The 18,139-nt window shown below is 27.6% G+C and overlaps 1 protein-coding gene across 7 annotated transcripts in view; it reads right to left on the minus strand.

Annotated features, from left to right (window-relative positions):
- Window positions 1–17,159, minus strand: part of LOC107444788 (fibropellin-1) — a gene marked incomplete at its 5' end in the record, with an annotated part of 71,059 nt that extends 53,900 nt beyond the window's left edge. For 3 of the 7 annotated variants that reach the window (XM_071188494.1, XM_071188495.1, XM_043053591.2), the window contains 8 exon segments: window positions 4,471–4,626; window positions 6,057–6,206; window positions 6,925–7,074; window positions 7,791–7,940; window positions 13,507–13,554; window positions 14,709–14,756; window positions 15,902–15,949; window positions 17,115–17,159. In XM_071188494.1, coding sequence (XP_071044595.1) covers window positions 4,471–4,626; window positions 6,057–6,206; window positions 6,925–7,074; window positions 7,791–7,940; window positions 13,507–13,554; window positions 14,709–14,756; window positions 15,902–15,949; window positions 17,115–17,159 — 795 coding nt within the window. 7 annotated transcript variants of the gene reach the window in all.
- Between the last annotated feature and the right edge of the window lie 980 nt (window positions 17,160–18,139).

Raw genomic sequence — 18,139 nt, forward strand, 5'->3', positions numbered from 1 at the left:
AACGGGAAAATCTGTGTTTTCTAAGGCACGACAATTAGATCCAAAAAAATTGAAAATAGCCAAAGAAGAATTTCAATTCATGCTAGACAACGGGATTATTAGACCTTCAAAATCGCCCTGGGCAAGTCCATTACATATGGTTAAAAAGAAGGATGGGTCTTACAGACCATGTGGAGATTATAGAAGACTAAACGACCAAACAATACCAGACCGATATCCAATACCAAGAATCGAAGATTTCAATCATATTTTAAAAGACACCAAAGTATTTTCTAAATTCGATTTATTTAAAGCTTATTATCAACTTCCTATAAATGAAGAGGACAAACAAAAAACTGCAATAATTACCCCTTTCGGACTCTTTGAATTCAACGTTATGAGTTTCGGCCTCAGAAATGCACCTTCAACGTTTCAACGCTTCATAAATGACGTTCTGTGTGGACTTGATTTCGTTTTTCCTTATGTAGACGATATATTAGTGGCATCTCGAAACAAAGTAGAGCATCAATCTCATTTAAAGCAACTTTTTGATAAATTAGATAAATATGGCCTCAGAATTAATATCTCCAAGTCAGTCATTGCTGTGGAGAAATTGGAGTTTTTGGGATATGAAATCAGTTTGGAAGGATCTGAGCCCCTTTCCCTAACAGTAGAAGCAATCCATAATTACAAGTTGCCAAAAACTATACGTGAACTGAGAACCTTTCTTGGTCTAATAAACTATTATAGACGATACATCAAAGACGCTGCTAAAACACAAGTAATTCTCCACGAATATTTGAAAGGAGCTCATAAAAATGACAAAAGAAAAATAATGTGGACAAGCTATTAACATGTTTGAAAAATGCAAACAAGACTTATTATGTAGCCTTGCTAACATATCCGAAGTTTGAATTACCTCTATGCCTTTGCTCAGATTCTTCAGATTTCGCAATCGGATCTGTATTGGAACAATACGAAAATGGTGCTTGGAAACCGATAGCTTTCTATTCAAATATTTTAAATGATACACAGAAATCATATAGTACCTACGACAGAGAATTATTAGGGATATATCTTTCTGTAAAACATCTATTAGAAGGTCGAGAATTTACTATATTTACAGACCATAAGCCACTGGTGTTTGCCTTCAAACAAAAAAATGAAAAAGCATCTCCAAGACAAAATAGACATCTCCAGTACATATCCCAGTTTTCGACTAACCTTCAACACATTATTGGCAAAAATAATATCGTCGCAGACGCGTTATCCCGAATTCAAGAAGTAACTAGTGTAGATTATGAGAAAATTGCTGATGATCAAAGTAGTGATGAAGAATTAAAACAACTAATGCAATCAGACACAACCTTAAAATTTAAACAACAACCACTACAGTCTGGTAAATTTCTATGGTGTGATATCTCTGCTAATAAAATTAGACCATATATACCTAAAAATTCAAGAATGATTATTTTCAAACTGATACATGGTTTATCTCATCCAGGAATCAGATCAACTATCAAACAGATAGCGTCAAGATTTATTTGGCCTGGAATTCGAAAAGATGTTCGAATTTGGGCACAATCCTGTATTGATTGCCAAAAAAACAAAATTTCAAAACATACTAAATCCCAGTTTGGAGAATATCAACAACCCGATGAAAGATTTAACGAGATACATATTGACCTAATTGGACCGTTACCCCCATCCAATGGAAACAGATACTGTTTGACTTGTATTGACCGTTTTACAAGCTGGATAGAAGTAGTTCCTATACCTGATATCAAAGCTGAAACAGTCGCCAGATGTTTCTATGAAAATTGGATAGTTAGATTTGGAGTGCCATACAGAGTAATTACCGATAGAGGATCACAGTTTGATTCTGAAACGTTTAAATCTCTTACCAACTTATGTGGAGTAAAAATCAACAGAACAACTGCATATCATCCTCAGTGCAATGGCAAAATTGAGCGTCAACATCGTACATTGAAAACTGCAATAAAGGCACACAACTCTATTAAATGGTCTGAAACTCTTCCTACTGTCTTACTTGGTCTCAGAGCTGCTCTACGCGATGACACCAACTATTCAATATCTCAGATGGTTTATGGTAAATGCATTAAACTTCCTGGTGAATTTTTTGATAACTCAAAAGTGACAACATCCACGGAAAACTTTATTAGCAATCNCCAAATTAGAAATCCAAAAAACTGTATTTGGAAGTCCTTCCCAGATAATTTCAGATAGGGGTACAACATTTACCTCCAGTGAATTTGCTGATTATTGCTCGAAAGAAAATATTAAACATCATTTAATAACAACAGGTTTACCAAGAGCTAACGGACAAGTAGAGCGTATTAATCAAACCATCATATCGATTCTTTCAAAATTATCCATAGAAAATCCAGCTGAATGGTACAAGCATACAAATAAAGTTCAACAAGCGATAAATTCAACCTATCAAAGAAGCATAGACACTACTCCATTTGAATTGCTTTTTGGGACAAAAATGAACACTAATGGACTGGGAAAACTAAAGGAAATGATCGAAAGTGAATTTCAGTCTCATTTTGATGCCCAAAGAGAGGAACTAAGAAAAAACGCAAAGCAACAAATTTTTAAAATTCAACAAGAAAATAAAAAGACCTATAATTTAAGAAGAAAGGAGCCAAAATCCTACGAAATTGGAAATTTGGTCGCCATCAAAAGAACCCAATTTGGACCTCATTTGAAGCTAAAACCTAAGTACCTTGGCCCTTACAAAATAACAAGAGTAAAAGGAGGAAATACCTATGATGTAGTAAAAGAAGGGAATCACGAAGGATCCAACTGCTCGACAACGTGTGCGGAGTATGTTAAATCATGGAGCAGTTGCCAAGAAAAATTTTAGTGCTTGCCAAGACAAAAAATAAAGACGGTAATTTTTGAAAATGAAAAATAATTGCTAAAGAAGTGAATTTGATTTTTTTAAAGAAGACAAAAGAATTTAAAGACGAAAGACGTAAAAGAAGACAAAAGAATTTAAAGACGAAAGACTTTAAAGAAGTAGAAGAATTTAAAGACGTAGAAGAAGTTCAAGACGAAAGACGTTAAAGAAAAAAAGACGAAAGACGTTAAAGAAAAAAAGACGAAAGACGTTAAAGAAAAGAATAGACGAAAGATGTCAAAAAAAAAGACGAAAGACGTTAAAGAAAAAAAAAGACGAAAGACGTTAATGAAAAAAAAAAGACGAAAGACATTAAAGAAAAAAAAAGACGAAAGACGTTAAAGAAAAAAAAGGACGAAAGATGTTAAGGAAGAATTGTTGAAGAGGAAACAAAAGACTTGTAAAGACAGAAGAGTGAACGTGCCTGAACCGATTGACTCTTACTCGAAAGATTTTTTTATGAAAGATACTAACCTAAAACATTTATTTTTCAGTTATCAATTTTATTTTTCAGTCTGTTCTGCTCCTTCTTTTTTATTCTTTTTAGAGTCGCAGGAGGACAAGCCGAAATGCAGGATGGCCGATTCTGTAGTGCCAGTCCCTATCTGTAGTGTCAGTTCCGATCTATAGTGCCAGTTCCTGTGCTGTAAGCTGATCTAGCTAGAAATCCAACCAGATTATGTAAGCTGCAAGTTAGACTCCGTCCGATTTTCCCTAAGACACGAGAGACACGGGAGCGCGTTGTGGATCAAACCAAAAAGGAGACGCTTATGGATTCCAGAGAGGAGTAGCATTGATAATTTTCTTTTAACTTCACGAAGACGAACTCTTCTATTTTGGTGTTATTTATGTGTTTGTTTATCTTCCATCTTTATGTAAATTTAGCGTTTAGTATATGTTTTGTTAAAGTACAGTGTCTCTCATTTTCAAAGACGATCACTCATGCCGTCCCCACATATATATACATTTTAAATAATGTTATCACCTTTTGACGAAAAATTACTGGAACCTAAATTCAAATAAAACTGCCTTCTTGATTTTCAAAAAAAAATTTACTCAAAAAAACTAATAAAATAAATATTGAGAATGATTAAATCTAAACGTATATTTAAAATGAGGAACACACTTTCTGTAGAATCTAGACAGAAAAAAAAACAAAATCAGATAAAAGGACAAAAAATATTCTTCAGAAACAAAATCCTTTCTGATTATTGCTAATATATCCGTCGAAATTATAAATGTATATACTTGAAAAATATCTATTATTATTAGCAGAAGCTTTATATATTCATTTCTATTATAATTCAAGAATGTTGAAAATCAGAATCATCTAAAGATTACTTTATGACAATGGTTAATACTAAACATTTAAGAAAAAAAAATCATTTTTCAGACATCCTTCCTAAACAATGAAGAAATTTTGAACAAATTTTAGAATTGGGAAAAAAATGCTCCCTGCGGCCAATGTCGAAATTTGAAAATCACATTTGGTATTTGATTTATAAGACAGAGAGGCACTGGCACCCAATGAAACTCTTCCCTTTTTTTATTTATATGCATATTACCTTTACATAGTTTCGTCTCAGTGTCTTCTCTATATCCATCAATACAAGAACCACAAACATACTCCGATTTATTCTCCGGCTTATTTGTGCAACTTCTTTTTCTATTGGAACAGTCTTCATTTCCCCCTTCATCTCTACATCCCAGAATCTCTACAACTAAATAATTTTTAGCTATTATTATAAAGAAATAATTATGATAATATTCATTACAATAATACAATATTAGCTTCCGAGGTCATATTTTTTTGTAAAATTATATATATTTTTTTATTTAAATCAAATGCCATCACCTTTTGACCATAAATCACGCGGCGCAAAATTCAAATCAAACAGCTTTCCTTATTTTTTGCAAAAATTGCACTAAGAAAATTTATAAAATAAATATTATGAAAGATTAAATCTAAACGTAAACTTGAAATGAGGAGCTCACTTTCTGTTGAGCGTAGACAGCAAAAAAAAAACAGAATAAGAAAAAGGACGAAAATGTTCCAGCGAAAATAAGTCCTCTCTAGATAATGCTAATACATCCGTCGAGTTTATATATGTATATTCTTGAAGTACATCTAATATTGAAAGTATAATCTTTATTTATCCATTTCTATAATATTTTATAATGTGAAAGAAACAGAATCCTCCAAAGATTACTTCATGACAATGGTTAATACTAAACATTTAAGAAAAAAATCATTTTTTAGACATCTCTCCTAAACAAATTAGAAACTTTGAACAAATTTTGGAATAGGGAAAAAATTGCTCCCTCTGGCCAGTGTCAAAATATGAAAATCCCTTTTGGTATTGGATTTATAAGACAGAGAGGCACATACGCCCACTGAAACTATTCCCTTTATGGATTATTACGTATATTATAATATATATTACGTATATATATTCCGCACTTTATAACAATGGTAAATACAAAACATTTAAGAAGAAAAAAAATCATTTTTATAAAATCATCATCATATATTTATTTTCATTTTTATCTCCTAAACAAAGTTGGAATTTCGAAAAAAAAAAATTAGGATTGGAAATAAAAATGCTCCTGCCGCCAATGTCGAAATATAAAAATCACGTTTAGTTTTGAATTTATACGATATAAAGGCACAAACACCCACCAAACTCTTTCCTTTATAGATTATTACCGTCAGATGGGGTGACTTTGTGAAACGAAGGGAGACTTTGTGTAAACTGTTAATTATTAAATAACTAACATTATAATAAGTAAAAACAAAAAATATACATGATTTTTTATCTCAATTGATAAGACTTTTAATGTATAACCTACATTCCAGACCCGGATAACTAGAATTTCTTCAACCAAGCAGACGTTCCAGTCTCCGATTTTGCAACGTTAAAAAATTTGAAACTGTTTTTTACTTGAGCTGACAATTTTATGAGAACGATGATATTTACATTGCCAGTACTTGGTAAACCATTAGTTCGTTATGTTGTCGACTCAAATAAGTTGATACTGAGCTTACAAAAATGCCCCTAGATGGCAGGACACAAAAATCGAAAAAATGACAGTTCGCACAAAGTAACCCCTCGATGCGCAAAGTCATCCCATCTGACGCTATGTATATTACCTATGCATAGTTTCGTCTCTGAATCTTCTCTATAACCATCAATACAAGAACCGCAAACGTACTCCGATTTTTTCTCCAGCTTATTTGTGCAACTTCTTTTTTTATCGGAGCAGTCTTCATTTCCCCCTTCATCTCTACATCCTAGAACCTCTGCAAGTAAATAATATTTAACTATTATTGTAAAGAGATAATACTGTTAATATTCATTACAATAATAGAACATTAGCTTTCGAGGTCTTATTTTTGCTGAAAATAATATTTTTAAATGTTTAATTCATTTGTTATCATCTTTTGACAAACAATTACTTGGAACTGAGATGAAATAAAACACCCTTCTTAATTTGATTTTTTCATAAGAATTTTACTAAAGGAACGTAATAAAATAAATAATAAGAAAATAAAATCTAAACGCATTTTCAAAATGAGGAACTTACTTTCGGTTGAATCTGGACAAGATCAAAACAGGTTAAGAAAACCGGACAAAAAATGATCCAGCAAAATAAAGTCCTTTCTGAATATTGATAATATATCTGTCGAGTTTAATCATGTATATACTTGAAAAATATTTAACATTGAGAGTAAAAGCTTTATTTACTCATTTCTATTATATTTCATAAATGGGAAAGAAACAGAATCCTCTAAAGTTTACTTTCTGACAATGGTTAATACTAAACATTTACGAAAAAATTCATTTTTTAGACATTTCTAATAAGCAAAGTTGGAATTTAGAAGAAAAAAAATTAGAAATAAAAATGATCCTGCAGTCAATGTCGAATTTTCAAATTCACATTTGGTTTAAATTTTATAAGATAGAGAGACACAAACCGCCGCTCAAGCTCTTTCAATTTTAGATTATTATGTATATTACCAATGCATAGTTTAGTCTCTGTATCTTCTCTATATCCATCAATACAAGAACCGCAAACATACTCCGATTTTTTCTCCAGCTTATTTGTGCAACTTCTTTTTTTATCGGTGCAGTCTTCTTTTCCCCCTTCATCTCTACATCCCAGAACCTCTACAAGTAAATATAATATTTAACAATTAATGTAAAGAGATAATACTGTTAATATTCATTACAATAATAGAATATTAGCTTTCGAGGTCTTATTTTTTTGAAAATTAATATATTTTATGTTTACATGAAATGTTTTCATCTTTTGACAATAAATTACAGGGTGCTCAATTCAAAAAGAACAGTCTCCTTGATTTTATAAAAAAATTGTAATTAAAAAAATATGATAAAATAAATAATAAGAAATATTAGATCTAAACGTAAATTTAAAATGAGGAACTTACTTTCGGAAGAATCTGGACAGGAAAAAAAGAGAAAAAGAATACCGGACAAAAAACGTTACAGCGAAATAAAGTCCTTTCTGATTATTGATAATACATCTGTCGAGTTTAAGCATGTATATACTTGAAAAATATTTAACATTGAGAGTAAAAGCTTTATTTATTCATTTCTATTATATTTCACAAATGTGAAAGAAACACAATCCTCTAAAGATTACTTCAAGACAATGATAATACTAAATATTTAAGAAAAAATTCATTTTTTAGACATTTCTTCTAAACAGAGAAGAATTTTTGAACAAATTTTAGATTTGGAGAAAAATGCTCCCTGCCGTTAATGTCGAAATTTGAAAATCATATTTGGTATTTAATTTAAAAGACAGAGAGGCACTGACGCCTAATGAATCTCTTGCCTTTTTTTATTCATATGTATATTACCTTTACATAGTTTCGTCTCAGGGTCTTCTCTATATCCATCAATACAAGAACCACAAACATACTCCGATTCCTTATCCTGCTTATTTGTGCAATTTCTTTTTTTTTCGGAGCAGTCTTCATTTCCCCCTTTATCTCTACATCCTAGAACCTCTATAAGTAAATAATATTTAACTTTTATTGTGAAAAATAAATCTCTTAATATTCATTACAATTATAGAATATTAGCTTCCGAGGTCTTATTTTTGTTGAACCTAATATTATATCTTGTTTAAATAATGTTTAACTATTATTGTAAAAAATTAATACTGTTACTATTCATTACAATAATAGAATATTAGCTTCTCAGGACTTATTTTCACGAAAATTGATATATTTTTTGTTTAAATGAAATGTTATCATCTTTTGACAATAAATTACAGGTTGCTCAATTCAAATGAAACAGTCTCCATGATTTTATAAAAAAAATTGTATTTAAAAAAATATGATAAAATAAATAATAAGAAATATTAGATCTAAACGTTTATTTAAAATGAGGAACTCACTTTCTGCAGAATCTGGAAAAGAAAAAAACAGAATAAGTAGAAAAGACAAAAATTGTTCCTGCGAAATAAAGTCCTTTCTGATTATCGTTAATGCATCCGTGGAGTTTATAGATGTATATACTTGAAAAATATGTAATATTGACGGCAATAGCTTTATTTATTCTTTTCTATCATATTTCATAAATGTGAAAGAGGCAGAATTGTCTAAAGATTACTTTATGACAATGGTTAAGACTAAACATTTAAGAAAAAAATCTTTTTCCTGACATCTCTCTCCCAAACAAAGAAGAAATTTTTACTATATTTTAGAATTTTGAAAAAAATGCTCCCTGTGCCCTATGTGAAATTTGAAAACCACATTTGGTATTTGATTTATAAGGCAAAGAAGCACTAACGCCGGATGAAACTCTTCCCTATTTTTATTAATGTGTATAATATCTTTACATTGTTTCGTCTCAGTGTCTTCTCTATATCCATCAATACCAGAACCGCAAACATACTCCGATCTCTTTTCCGGCTTATTTGTGCAACTTTTTTTTATTTTTTTTATCGGAACAGTCTACACTTCCCCCTTCATCCTTACATCCTAGACTCTCTACAAATAAATAATATTTAACTATTATTGTAAAGAGATAATACTGTAATTATTCTTTACAATAATAGAATATTTGCTTCCGAGGTCTTATTTTTGTTGAAACTATTATTATTTTTCGTTTAAATCAAGTGATATCAACTTTTATCCAAATATTACTGGGTGCTCAATTTAAATAAAACAGCCTGCTTGATTTCTTACAAAAGTGTTCTAAAAAAAGTAACAAAATAAATAATAAGAAAGATTATATCTAAACTTTTATTTAAAATGAGGAACTCACTTTCTGCAGAAACTGGTAAAGAAAAAAACAGAATAAGAAGAAAAGACAAAAATTGTTCCTGCGAGATAAAGTCCTTTCTAATTATTGTTAATGCATCCGTGGAGTTTATAGATGTATATACTTGAAAAATATCTAATATTGAGAGCAAAATCTTTATTTATTCATTTCTATTATATTTTAAATATGATTACGAAACAGAATTATCTAAAGAGTACTTTCTGACGAAGGTTTATACTAAACATTTAAGAAAACATTTGTGACATCTCGCCTGAACAATGCAGAATTTCTGAACAAATTTTCGAAAAGGAAATAAAAATGCTTTTTGCGGCTCATGTCAGAATTAAAAATCTGTATTAATTTTTGAAAACAGAGTCGCATTGCCGCTGGCTCAAACTTTTCTCTTACTAGATTATATAGTAAATTATCTTTGCATAGTTTCGGATCTATATCTGCTTTATATCCCTAAATACAAGATCCGCAAATATACTTTAATTTTTTGTCCGGCTTATTTGAGCAACTTATTTTTTGACCTGAGCAATGCTCACTTCCCTTTTCATCTCTATGTCCTAGAATCTCTGCTAATAAATATAAGTTACATTTTATTATATCGAAAATTTTATTATAATATTTTTTTCATTATTACCCCATTAGTCTCCGAGGCACTTATTGATGGAAAATGTAATTTTTTTTTTCAAGTTTTTCAAATTTCAATTACAATATTTATTAACTTCTGCATATTGATTGCGGGGTGCTCAAATAAAATAAAGCCAATCCCCTTGATTTCTTTCAAAATCCATACACAAAAAAATTAATGAGATATATATTGAGAAAGAATAAATCTAAACATGTATATACAATAAGCCCTTAAGAAAAAAGCATTACTTGACGTTCGCTGATGTCGTCATTTTAGACAATGCGGTCTATTACTTACGTGTTTTTCTAAAATAGAATTGTACCCATAGTTTGTGATATTATTTTCAGTGCTATTAAATAAGACTGTTAAATCTAACAATCAACATGTACAATTGTAACTTATTAGTAGTAATTCCCCTTTTTTTGTTCATAAATATCTGCTCATTTGTACCGGTACTTTCACGACGTTTAAAAGTCAATGTTTTTGTGCTATTTATTTAAATTTTATTTTTTCATTAGTTTAGCGAAATTCTCCTATTTTTCTGCAGTGTTAACAACTTTTATAATATTTTAAAAAAACATTTTTCATCATCATTTTAAAATTATGTTTTTTGGTTGTTTGCCTTCATGGGGATCAAACTATAAACCCTTCCGTTGAAGTATTCTGATTGTATGTTTTCATTATTACAATATAACATACGAACCAGATTGAAAATTACCTATGCTTTTTAAAAACAAATTTCAATGGTATAAAATGAAACTAATTCAGCTACTATCTTTCAGTTGAACGGCGAAATATTTTTTTGTAGTTAAGACATAGATAGTTCAAATTTATGGTTAAGTTATATTTCATTTTAACTTGAATATGTACGTGTATCTTTTGATGTTATTAGGTACTACCATTATTTCTATTGCTATATGATGTACAATAAAAAATAAATAAATTAACTTGTTATTATTGTACAAAAATTGCTTTAAAAAATAATATTTTGCCTTACTCTACCAGTAAATATTATATTCTGTTTTCTGTGAGAAGAAAATGTCCCTTTTACCATAGCATATTAAATATAAATGATAACGATGCATTTTATTTTTTTGGTCAACACAATTAGTACAAACTGTATTTTAAACTGTGTATTAAAATTAATCTGTTAATTCAGTGTATCTTCTTTTAAATCTAATATTAGCCACCCCTGAAACCATTTTTTTCACCTTGTATTACAAATTTGTATCGAATATCAAGGTGGTTGGTTGATTTGAAAAAAAAATAGAAAATAATGAATTCGACCTTTACCAATGCTTACGTTTAAAATACGAGTGAAATTAAGTATGGCTTTAAATTACTAGATAAAGAATAGGCCAATTGAATTTATTAGTTTTCATTTAAGATTCAATATTCATATTTTTTCAATATTTTATCTGTACCAGAATTCTAAATTGCAGGACTCTTAACTTGTCAAAAAAATATGTGATAGGTAAAAGAAAACTGCTTTAGGAGGCATTTTCAACGTATGTACGTATGATTTAAGCATATATAAGCCTCTTTGGTTTACAAATTTGCTCATAATTTGAGGTGCACGAAGATTCAATTAAAAAACAATAATTTTAGGGCTTTATAGCTTTTATTGTAGGACTTTTTGGGAAAAATAAATGTATGCAAAACATTTATTTTCATTGCATCATCGCGTATATATATTGTAGGCTAGATGAAAAATCAATAAATTATTGCTAGTGCTAATTACAAATACTTAGTTTCTAATTCATGTATTTATAATTCAAAAATTTACAGTTCAGTAGTCTAGGTACTGAAGTGTTCAATATTTTCAAATCTCGTTTCTATTTTAGGCTTATTAAAACCAGTTTATATGCCTTCAGGATAATAAGGAAATGTGCAAAGCATCACCCAGAAGACAGAATTTTCTTCTTTTTTCTTTTTCTTTTTCAATAGACTTTTAATAAGGCGAAGTATAATGAGCTTTAGACGGATTCCAAACTGTTAGAAATAAAACAGGCAAATTGAGCAATGAATCATGCTTTTTACAATTAGTCTAAAAGTATGTATGCACAATGCAAAAAGCCTAAAATGAACAATAACCCTAGAATTTGTATGATGCTATTCAAAATGGCGACTGCTGTTACAAGTGATCTGCGGTAATATGCTAGTATGTTACGCTACTATCTATCTACCTATCTATGCTACAGTTAGTATGCTACTATCAACAAGCAGAAATACCTGCGTAACAGTATAGAATTTTTCATATTAAGTGCTTGGTGCTTACGTAGTGATTGAAAGTTAGATTTTTACATAATTTGTTTATTTTTTCATTTGTTCAGTTATTTTTTTCATTTGCTTACTCATTTATTTAATTATGTATTATTTATTTATTTAATTTGTGTATTCATTTATTTAATTAAATATATATATAACTAAAATCCGAATTTAAATTTTAGTATTGAGAAATTCTTCAAAAATTTCATTGGACTATCTGTATTAAAATGCCCTACTAATTTTTTTTAATCTTTTAAAATTTAAAGATTTAAAAAAAACTGTTAAACATTCACCACGCTAATCAAGTATACTGATCACACGTTTTTTTTTTTTAGTTCAATGCACCAACAACGCTGGAAGTAAGAAATTCTTTTTCTTAACAAATTTCTGAAATAAGAAAATTAATTTGTCTTTTATGATTAGATTTGATTACTGTAATTATGTTAGTTATTTTTTAAATAACAGTTGCATGTTCTAGTTATACTTAGATGAGTAATAATTGCATAATATTTTCATTTTGTATTTGCGTGTACACATTTTATACGAAAATCAAAATTTATTTACGAGTTACAGCTTTCTTTTATGTAGCTTAACTCATTTTGTCTCTTATAACTTGATTTCTCAACTGTAGTTTTATTAGTAATTTTTTAGATAGTATTTAGGTACGTTTTTTGGATACTATGTGATTCTTATGCGTTTCGAAAAAACAGTTGCATACTTTAGTAATATTTAAATGAGTAATAGTTGTTAATGAATAAGGTTTACATTTTTTACTTGTTCAAATTTTATACAAAAAAAAAACAAAATTTACTTATGATTTATAGCTTTCGTTTATGTAGATTAAACAATATTTCTTTTATCATTTGATTTTATTTCTGTAATTCAATTAGTACTTTTTTAGATATAATTTAGATTAGTTATTGGATATTTGATGACTCTTACGAATTTTAAAATTACAGTTATATGTTTCAGTTATATTTCGATGAGTAATAGTTGCATTAATGAATAAAAATTCATTTTTTTACTTGTACACATTTTATTTAAAAATCAAAACTTATTTACACTGTCTACAATGTAAAGATAGATTTTTAACAACGGCTTGTTCTCAATTAATTTCAAACACCATTCATTATTTTTATTCAAACCTAACACAAACAGCAGACAGAAAATAAATAGCACATTTTCAAATTGTTAAATAAAATATTATATTAATTTTTTCATGTGAACAGTACAGTAAAACAATAAGTTTCATTTCGTTGTTATAATCTAGATAATAAAATTAAAAAAAGATAAAAATAATTTCATAAATAAAATTCAAATAATTTATATTGAAAATGGACACTTCTTCAATTGTATATATTTCATTTTAAACTGTTTTTAAATTAATAAATTGTCCTTACCTGATATTTCCGTTGGTATACTCGTTGCAGTCGGAGTAGTTTCTTCGGCTGCAATTCGAAAAAAGACTTTTATTATAGTTCATTAATATTTATTTTAATATGGCTAAACGCTTGTGCGTGTGTGTGTGCGTGGGTGTGTGGGTGAGTGTGTGCGTGCGTGCGCTCGCTTTTCTCAATTTATTAATAATATTTTTCAACTTATTCTTAGATCTGATTTACTAGTCCAAATGTAGCCGTTTTGAAAAAGGTAGAAGTAATTAGCATATTTTTATAAATATTATAGAATTATAAATCTCATTATTCATATTCTAATATTAATGTTTAATATTAAAAAATTTAAATGCTGAGGCATGCATGTCATGCCGTGCAGATTTGTTTCTTTTTAAATTTTTAAATTTATGTGCAATAAGTATCTTGTAAATAAGCATGCAATAAATATCTTGTAATAATAACATAAGTATTTAGATAAGTTTATTGAATACTAAGTGATTCCTTTGCGTTTTGAAATAACAGTTGCATACTTAAGCAATATTTAAATGATTAATAGTTGTTAATGAATAAGGTTTACATTTTTTACTTGTTCAAATTTTATACAAAAAAAAACAAAATTTACTTATGATTTATAGCTTTCGTTTATGTAGATTAAACAATATTTCTTTTATCATTTGATTTTATTTCTGTAATTTAATTAGTCCTTTTTTAGATATAATTTAGATTAGTTATTGGATACTAGATGATTCTTACGAATTTTAAAATTACAGTTATATGTTTCAGTTATATTTCAATGAGTAATAGTTGCATTAATGAATAAAAATTCCTTTTTTTACTTGTACACATTTTATTTTAAAATCAAAATTTATTTATACTGTCTACAATGTAAAGATAGATTTTTATCAACGGCTTGTTCTCAATTAATTTAAAACACCATTCACTATTTTTATTCAAACCTAACACAAACTGCAGACAGAAAATTAATAGCACATTTTCAAATTGTTAAATAAAATATTATATTAATTTTTTCATGTGAACAGTACAGTAAAACAATAAGTTTCATTTCGTTGTTATAATTTAGATAATAAAATTAAAAAAAGATAAAAATAATTTCATAAATAAAATTCAAATAATTTATATTGAAACAGGACACTTCTTCAATTGTATATATTTCATTTTAAACTGTTTTTAAATTAATAAATTGTCCTTACCTGATATTTCCGTTGGTATACTCGATGCAGTCGGAGTAGTTTCTTCTGCTGCAATTCGAAAAAAGACTTTTATTATAGTTCATTAATATTTATTTTAATATGGCTAAAAGCTTGTGCGTGTGTGTGTGCGTGGGTGTGTGGGTGAGTGTGTGCGAGCGTGCGCTCGCTTTTCTCAATTTATTAATAATATTTTTCAACTTATTCTTAGATCTGATTTACTAGTCCAAATGTAGCCGTTTTGAAAAAGGTAGAAGTAATTAGCATATTTTTATAAATATTATAAAATTATAAATCTCATTATTCATATTCTAATATTAATATTTAATATTAAAAAATTTAAATGCTGAGGCATTCCGTGCAGATTTGTTTCTTTTCAAATTTTTAAATTTATGTGCAAGAAATATCTTGTAAATAAGCATGCAATAAATATCTTGTAATAATAACATAAGTATTTAGATAAGTTTATTGAATACTAAGTGATTCTTTTGCGTTTTGAAATAACAGTTGCATACTTAAGCAATATTTAAATGAGTAATAGTTGTTAATGAATAAGGTTTACATTTTTTACTTGTTCAAATTTTATACAAAAAAAAACTAAATTTATTTATGATTTATAGCTTTCGTTGATGTAGATTAATCAATATTTCTTTTATCATTTGATTTTATTTCTGTAATTTAATTAGTACTTTTTTAGATATAATTTAGATTAGTTATTGGATACTAGATGATTCTTACGAATTTTAAAATTACAGTTATATGTTTCAGTTATATTTCGATGAGTAATAGTTGCATTAATGAATAAAAATTCATTTTTTTACTTGTACACATTTTATTTAAAAATCAAAATTTATTTACACTGTCTACAATGTAAAGATAGATTTTTATCAACGGCTTGTTCTCAATTAATTTAAAACACCATTCACTATTTTTATTCAAACCTAACACAAACAGCAGACAGAAAATTAATAGCACATTTTCAAATTGTTAAATAAAATATTATATTAATTTTTTCATGTGAACAGTACAGTAAAACAATAAGTTTCATTTCGTTGTTATAATTTAGATAATAAAATTAAAAAAAGATAAAAATAATTTCATAAATAAAATTCAAATAATTTATATTGTAAAAGGACACTTCTTCAATTGTATATATTTCATTTTAAACTGTTTTTAAATTAATAAATTGTCCTTACCTGATATTTCCGTTGGTATACTCGTTGCAGTCGGAGTAGTTTCTTCTGCTGCAATTCGAAAAAAGACTTTTATTATAGTTCATTAATATTTATTTTAATATGGCTAAAAGCTTGTGCGTGTGAGTGTGCGTGGGTGTGTGGGTGAGTGGGTGAGTGCGTGCGTGCGTGCGTGCGCGCGCTTTTCTCAATTTATTAATAATATTTTTCAACTTATTCTTAGATCTGATTTACTAGTCCAAATGTAGCCGTTCTGAAAAAGGTGGAAGTAATTAGCATATTTTTATAAATATTATAGAATTATAAATCTCATTATTCAGATTCTAATATTAATGTTTAATATTAAAAAATTTATACTCTGAGGCAACATGTCATGCCGTGCTGATTAGTTTCTTTTTAAATTTTTAAATTTATGTGCATTTAATATCTTGTAAATAAGCATGCAATAAATATCTTGTAATAATAACATAAGTATTTAGATAAGTTTATTTAATACTAAGTGATTCTTTTGCGTTTTGAAATAACAGTTGCATACTTAAGCAATATTTAAATGAGTAATAGTTGTTAATGAATAAGGTTTACATTTTTTACTTGTTAAAATTTTTACAAAAAAAAAACACAATTTATTTATGATTTATAGCTTTCGTTGATGTAGTCTAAACAATAGTTCTTTTATCGTTTGATTTTATTTCTGTAATTTAATTAGTACTTTTTTAGATATAAATTAGATTAGTTATTGGATACTAGATGATTCTTACGAATTTTAAATTTACAGTTATATGTTTCAGTTATATTTCGATGAGTAATAGTTGCATTAATGAACAAAAATTTATTTTTTTTCTTGTACACATTTTATTTAAAAATCAAAATTTATTTACACTGTCTACAATGTAAAGATAGATTTTTATCAACGGCTTGTTCTCAATTAATTTAAAACACCATTCACTATTTTTATTCAAACCTAACACAAACAGCGGACAGAAAATTAGTAGCACATTTTCAAATTGTAAAATAAAATATTATATTAATTTTTTCATGTGAACAGTACAGTAAAACAATAAGTTTCATTTCATTGTTATAATTTAGATAATAAAATTAAAAAAGGATAAAAATAATTTCATAAATAAAATTCAAATAATTTATATTGTAAAAGGACACTTCTTCAATTGTATATATTTCATTTTAAACTGTTTTTAAATTAATAAATTGTCAGTACCTGATATTTCCGTTGGTATACTCGTTGCAGTCGGAGTAGTTTCTTCTGCTGCAATTCGAAAAAAGACTTTTATTATAGTTCATTAATATTTATTTTAATATGGCTGAAAGTTTGTGCGTATGTGTGTGGGTGAGTATGTGTGTGTGTGCGTGCGTGCGCGCGCTTTTCTCAATTTATTAATAATATTTTTCAACTTATTCTTAGATCTGATTTACTAGTCCAAATGTAGCCGTTTTGAAAAAGGTAGAAGTAATTAGCATATTTTTATAAATATTATAGAATTATAAATCTCATTATTCATATTCTAATATTAATGTTTAATATGGAAAAATTTAAATGCTGAGGCATGCCATGCAGATTTGTTTGTTTTTAAATTTTTAAATTTATGTGCAATAAATATCGTGTAAATAAGCATGCAATAAATATCTTGTATTAATAATATAAGTATTTAGAAAAGTTTATTGAATACTAAGTGATTCTTTTGCGTTTTGAAATAACAATTGCATACTTAAGCAATATTTAAATGAGTAATAGTTGTTAATGAATAAGGTTTACATTTTTTACTTGTTCAAATTTTATACAAAAAAAAACAAAATTTATTTATGATTTATAGCTTTCGTTGATGTAGATTAATCAATATTTCTTTTATCATTTGATTTTATTTCTGTAATTTAATTAGTAATTTTTTAGATATAATTTAGATTAGTTATTGGATACTAGATGATTCTTACGAATTTTAAAATTACAGTTATATGTTTCAGTTATATTTCGATGAGTAATAGTTGCATTAATGAATAAAAATTCATTTTTTTACTTGTACACATTTTATTCAAAAATCAAAATTTATTTACACTGTCTACAATGTAAAGATAGATTTTTATCCACGGCTTGTTCTCAATAATAAAAACACCATTCACTATTTTTATTCAAACCTAACACAAACAGCAGACAGATAATTAATAGCACATTTTCAAATTGTTAAATAAAATATTATATCAATTTTTTCATGTGAACAGTACAGTAAA

This window comes from Parasteatoda tepidariorum, unplaced genomic scaffold (assembly GCF_043381705.1).
Source record: "Parasteatoda tepidariorum isolate YZ-2023 unplaced genomic scaffold, CAS_Ptep_4.0 HiC_scaffold_13, whole genome shotgun sequence".
Taxonomy (NCBI): domain Eukaryota; kingdom Metazoa; phylum Arthropoda; class Arachnida; order Araneae; family Theridiidae; genus Parasteatoda; species Parasteatoda tepidariorum.